General features: G+C 32.1%; 1 protein-coding gene across 1 annotated transcript; it reads left to right on the forward strand.

The window, feature by feature from the left end:
* The first annotated feature begins 802 nt into the window (after positions 1-802).
* Positions 803-5,938, forward strand: LOC105775585 (cytosolic sulfotransferase 14). The gene is given in 3 exon segments (XM_052622509.1): positions 803-1,492; positions 5,266-5,317; positions 5,320-5,938. Coding segments are annotated over 3 exon segments (1,092 nt in total). The 3' UTR covers positions 5,670-5,938.
* The last annotated feature ends 723 nt before the right edge of the window (positions 5,939-6,661 follow it).

Here is a 6,661-nt window from a genome sequence, read left to right on the forward strand (position 1 = left end):
ATGGGGTGTGAGTGTTTCAATTTATATTCTATAAAAAGTAGTAAAAACACAACTGTCATGTAAAGAAGGCCAAGGCCAAGGTTTTTATGTATAGTTTAGGCGTAATGGGTTTCTTTCGCCATTCGATTGTATAAAAAAAGTTATTTTAATTATTCATTTATTTATTTATTTTTTTGCCTCTTTTAGCTATTAAATTTATATTTTTTTATCAAATCACTTCAAAATAGATGAAAAAGTTACGTTTGTTAACTTTGGTGATGTGGCATACACATGAATTGCCACGTGAATGATATTCTAGTAATTAATTTTAAAAATTTAAAATTTTCATACTTTTTAATAATTTTAATAATTTTAATTTTTAAATAATAGTTTTGATATTTTTGAATTTTTAAAATTAATTAAAAGATAACATGTCATCCAAATGATAATCCATGTGTACATCACATAACAAAGTAAAAAAGGTTAATTTTTTTATCTATTTTAAAGTGGTTTGATAAAATACAAATTTAAAAATTAAAAATAGAAAAATTAAATGGAATACAGAAATTATTATTTTTAAATTGAAAGAGTAAATAAATTATCATGCATATATTAGTTTATAGATCATTAAAAAACATTGGAAGTGAAAGAAAACAAAAACACCGATTCACGTGTTTAGTTTTATTTGTAGTACCATAAAAAGAGTAAAAATATGAAAGTACTAAATGGGACCTAGTTTTTGGCTATAAAGCGACGTGGCAGTTGAAGCTGATATCCCAGAAACCCAGCGAAGCATTAATTAAACACTCCTCAAGCTTCATCAATGGCTGACCAAAGCATCCCCAGCGACTACCAACTACCCCAAAAATATACCCCAAATTTCACTTATTTCCAAGGCTTTTGGTGCCGGTCCGAGCTCGTTCCCAACATAACATGCTTCCAAAACCACTTTCAAGCCCTCGACGCCGACATCGTTCTAGCCAGCAAGCCTAAAACCGGCACCACTTGGTTGAAAGCACTGGCTTTCTCCATCCTCAACCGCCACCGTTTCCCACTTTCCAACTCCCCCTTGGCTTCTTCAAACCCTCACGATCTCGTCCCTTACTTCGAAATGACACTATATAACAACGGCTGCCACCCTGATTTTGCCGACGTTTCATCACCCAGGCTGTTCGCCACACACCTTTCTTACCATGCATTGGCAGAATCCATCAAAAACTCCAAAGCCCGTATCGTTTACGTTACTCGGAACCCACCGGACGTCATCGTTTCGATGTGGCACTTCGCGACGAGCAGACCCGAACGAGCCCATTGGCCTATTGATGTATGTTTCGAGCAGTTTTGCAGAGGCGAAGAAGGGTTCGGACCTTTCTGGGAAACAATCAACGGCGAACCCGAACAAGGTCTTGTTCCTCAAATACGAAGAAATGAAAGGAAACCTAGTGGGTCAAATAAAAAATCTGGCGGAGTTCATGGGATTGCCGTTCTCAGAGGAGGAAGAGAAAGAGGGTGCCATTGATGAAATAGCCGAGTTCTGCAGCTTGAGCAACCTCAAGAACCTGGAAGTGAACAAAAGCGGCAGCCTCAAAACCATGAAACGAAAAACCAACTCTTTCTTCAGGAAAGGTGAGGCGGGTGATTACGTTAATTTTCTGAGCCCATCGGCGGTGGAACGTTACAGTAAGATCGTGGATGGAAAACTCAGTGGTTCTGGTTTGACCTTCAAAATGTGTTGTTAAGATCACAAAATTATATGTTTATTTATTGTTAACATAATTTTCTAGTAAGTACATTAAAATAAGGACGTGGTAAATGGACCAATGCTCCCATTTCCTTCGTTTGCATCATGTTTCCATCTTCTTCTTCTTATTATTATAAACAGGTGATTGCACCACCGGATCTTTAAAACAATGTCCCGGAATACCATCCCCGGGAACACCATTGTAATTCAAAATTGCTTTTAAAAAGGTTCTTTTTAATGATTTTTAGAAAATATGCTTTTAAAAATGTGGTAAAATAATGTTGTAAAAAAATTTGTGATTTGTTTGTGGTTGAGGACTACAATGTCTTCTTTAACATGATAATAAAAAATTAAAAATGAATTAAATTATTTTTATAAATCTATTGATAAACAGATGGCCGTGTAATTCCAAAAATCTTTAAATTCTTTCTTTTGTAACTCTTATAACCCCTATATAAATATCTTACGTATAATTTTTTTAGAAGTAAAATTCTTATCTATTAAAGATTAGATCTATCCTCCTGATTTTTCATACGAAGCTTTAGACACAAGATGCAAAAAGTTTTGCAGGGAGTTTTATTTAACGTTTTATATTGGATTTTTTTTAAAGTCATGAATAATTATGATGATTTTGTTTATTTTATTTTATTTTATTTCTATATTTTAAGGATGGTAAAACATTTAATATTAATATAAATTTTGATCAAAAGTAATTTTATGTCAAATTTTATGGATTCCTTGCTGTGCTATTGAAACTTTAGTAGAAGATAGGAAATTTAGGAAATTTACATATCACATCACATGCTTATATGTTTTGTTCATAAAAAATTGCATTTCTTAATATATATTATTTGATAATTGCTTGGTAATTACGTTTGGATGATGATATATTAATTTTAATATTAAATTGATAGATTTGTAAATAACGATCCATAATTTTATCGATAATTTTATTAATCAAGACCTAAAGTTTAGTGTTCTTGACTTTGCATTGGTTCATAGTCATCATTAAACTAATTGTTTTATGTGTTTATTTGATGGTTTCAATTTGAATATATATATATATATATATATATTCTAAACTCTAAACAACATATGTTTTTGGATTCGAATCAAGATAATTTTGATTCAGTGTTCTTGACGTTAGGGTGTATCAATAAGTTATTTTGAAAATTTTCTATTGATGAATTTTGATTGGATTCAAAGCATATATGGTTGGAGCTTTATTTGCTTACTTCTTGAAAAAATTATCAAGACTCAATTTTAAACAAGAAAGGTATATAAACTTATTAGATCTCTATTTTTACATTTTTTTGTCAACAATAGTGTCTTTAAATATTAAATTGGCCTGTATTTGAGATGGTATTCCTTTTAAGTTTTGATTCCATGGATTACTTATTATTTTAAGCATGTTATTTGATCATGAAAATGAATATTGATTGACTTATTTATGTCACTGTAATAGGTTCTATAATTAAATAATATATTTGACTAAAACATATTTAGTAGGTAAAATTGTTTTGCTAAACCAATAAATTTTATGATTGTTCATATTTGATTTAGTTCAAATATAGATTACGTTCCTCTAATGTTTCTTCTTTATTTGGTTATACAATTTGAAAATTTTCAATACTAGTTCTAAAGACAATTTTGAGTAATGTCTAAATTGATTTTTGGGTTGATTCTAATTTAGAATTTCAAGTTTAATCGTTGTCATTCATAATTCTTGAATTACTTTGGTAGGAAACATTTTCATAAATTTAAAATGAAAATTATTATATTAATTTGGTCATTGGTATTTCTATGGACCTCGTTTGTATTAATCGATTGTTGTTTGATAAAAGCATAAAAACCTCTTGTGGTTTAATTTTGTAAATGACTTACACTTTTCCTACTATACAACCCTAAGAAACTTGTTACTTTTGTAGTGCTGTTAAAGGTAGTTCAAACGCTTTATATTATTCTATTTGTTAATAATTTAGAGACATGATATGATCAATTATAAATGAAAAGGTTTTAGTGAACATGAAATGTATTATTTTGAAGTAAATTTCATGCATGTCTACAATTGTTTATGAAATTTTTTCTAGCACTAGATTATATTAAGTTTGCTATTTTAAAAGTCAATTTTATGCATACATTTGGTTTTCAATAACTCCATGGATGACTTGACTATTTCTTTCTAGTTAATTGATGATGCAAAAGTCTTGTGAAAAGGATTTTGAAAGTATTATGAATTTATCTCACACATTCTTATGGCTAAAAAAAAATGAGTTTGTAACGCCCCTAACCCGAATCCGTTGCCAGAACAGGGTTATAGAGCATTACCAAAGTTTACATATTAATTATTAGACATTTCATTTCATCTAGCATTCATATTTGAAACCAATCAAAATCATACATATTGTCCCTTAAACGAGCCCTCGAGGCCTAAATTTACGCATTAGAAACACATAAGGACTAAGTCGAAAACTCAGAAAAATTTTCAAAAATATTTAAAGTTTCCAACACTGTAGGGGTCACACAGCCATGTTTCAGCTTGTGTCTGTACCCGTGTGAGTATACTGACTTGGGCCACACGCCCGTGTGCTAGGCCGTGTGAGCATTCTATTTGTGCAAATTTAAGACACAGAGGACATACGGCCGTGTCACCTGGCTGTGTGTCACACACGGTTGAGACACATGCCCGTGTGGATGAAAATAAGCCATTTTACAAGCCATATTTCTCACCCAATTTTGTGTCTATCTACAATCAACATTACACATATCAACAAGGCATAATTAGACGTTCAAAACAAGCCAAAATAAGTCGCTAAACTCAACACATTACATATAAGGCATCATTAGACAAAATACCTATACATGCCATTATAACCAAAATCAAAATATTCGAAAATACCGATAAAACCGATGGATAGTGTGATATATCTACCACAAGCTTCCAACCTAATCGAGCTTCCGGTAATCTGAAAAGTAGAAGAAAACAAATACATAAGCAATGAATGCTTAGTAAGCTCATATAAACTTTAATCATAATACTTCCTTTTCAAATATGAAATTTATACTTATCAAGAAAAATCTAATATTGCTACCACAATACTCATGAAGTTATATTTAACAACTCACTAAGTGAATAAAGCTACAGTATCACTTATACATAATATTCCTAGCATAGTAGGATTTTAAACAACTTTAACTCTTCCAAAATTTCTTTATTTTCATTTGCGTTTCTTTACTTTCCACACTCATTCCATATGCATAACACACAAGTCATAAGCACATCATTCAACCATAGATACAGGCTAGTACATTTAAACATAGTCCTTTTTCGAATTAATCACACGATAACTCATTTTATAAGAAATTGCATAACTTAAAATTTACCACTCTTTCATGAACACAAGTATATTTTCACTTGAGCACTTACCCTTTCAACGCATCATATAATAAACATATTACCATTTAACCAGTAACTTGGCACTTGTCTAAGCGTCAACAACAGCACTTGTTAGTATACTTGAACATATTTCATATTTCATAACCAGAAGGGTTCCGGACCTTTCTGGGACCATGTTCTTGATTACTGGAAACAATCAACGGCAAACCAAACAAGGCCTTGTTCCTCAAATACGAAGAAATGAAAGGAAACCCAGTGGGTCAAATAAAAAAGATGGCGGAGTTCATGGGATGTCCGTTCTCAGAGGAGGAAGAGAAAGCGGGTGCCATTGATGAAATAGCCGAGTTCTACAGCTTGAGCAACCTCAAGAACCTGGAAGTGAACAAAAGCGGCAGCCTCAAAACCATGAAACGACAAACCAACTCTTTCTTCAGGAAAGCTGAGGCGGGTGATTACGTTAATATTCTGAGCCCATCGGCGGTGGAACGTTACAGTAAGATCGTGGATGGAAAACTCAGCGGTTCCGGTTTAACCTTCAAAATGTGTTGTTAAGATAAAAAAGTTTTACAGTTTCGATGGAATTGCTTTTTCATCCCCCCTATTCCGTGTAGCTCCGTGCGCTACAGTAATTCACTTATTTGGCTCATCGATTAAGTGATTCCCCGCAGAATAAACGCATCTTTATTCACTCAACTCTTGTAATAGGAATTTGTAATAGGAATTCAGTGGTGAGAACTCTGAATAGCTATTCAAACTCCCACTGTACCAAATAAAAAAAAATTCCAGAATTTCTTTTTTACAAAAATTGATATTTCTATCTCAAATTAGTGAATCACAAATCAAATTCAAATTAACAATTTTTACTTTTTTATTTTAAATTAGACCAAAAACAAAAAAAAAATTCTTTGAGCTTCAAGGGAATATAGGAAGTAGATGTTGAGCTTACAAATCCAAAATGAATAAATCATATAAATTTTTTAAATAATAATAATATGGAGTTAGAGATGAACTGATGATGCGATGACCGGTGCATGTAGCCGTTCTCAAAATTAGCTTTTTTGGGTTCTTGAATGAAGAATAATAGAAATTTTAGGAAGATGGAGAGGGAACGGGAATAGGAACAAGCTAGAGAGAATACAAATGTAGAAAAAAATGGAGGATCAGAATGGCAAGTGAGAATGTGCTTTTCTAGAACCTTTGAATGAGTCTACTCCATTAATAAAATTTGATGATTGAGAAAAAGAACCAGAGAGATGAGAAAGCTGAAAGGGAATTGGTAAGGAAGGAGAGCATTGAAAAAAGATAATGGAGGATTAAATGAGGCTGGGTGGGTTGGGGGGAGGGGGGGAGAGCATTGAAAAAATGATAATGGAGGATTAAATGAGGGTAGGAGGGGGTGAGCATTGAAAAAGGATAATGGAGGATTAAATGAGGGGGCCGGGGGGAGAGCATTGGAACAAATTATCTATTATAATTTTTAGTATTGAATTATTAATATTTTAATATATTAAATATTTAAATATAATATTTTAAATATTTAATAT

This window comes from Gossypium raimondii, chromosome 10 (genome assembly GCF_025698545.1).
Source record: "Gossypium raimondii isolate GPD5lz chromosome 10, ASM2569854v1, whole genome shotgun sequence".
NCBI classification, from domain to species: Eukaryota; Viridiplantae; Streptophyta; class Magnoliopsida; order Malvales; family Malvaceae; genus Gossypium; species Gossypium raimondii.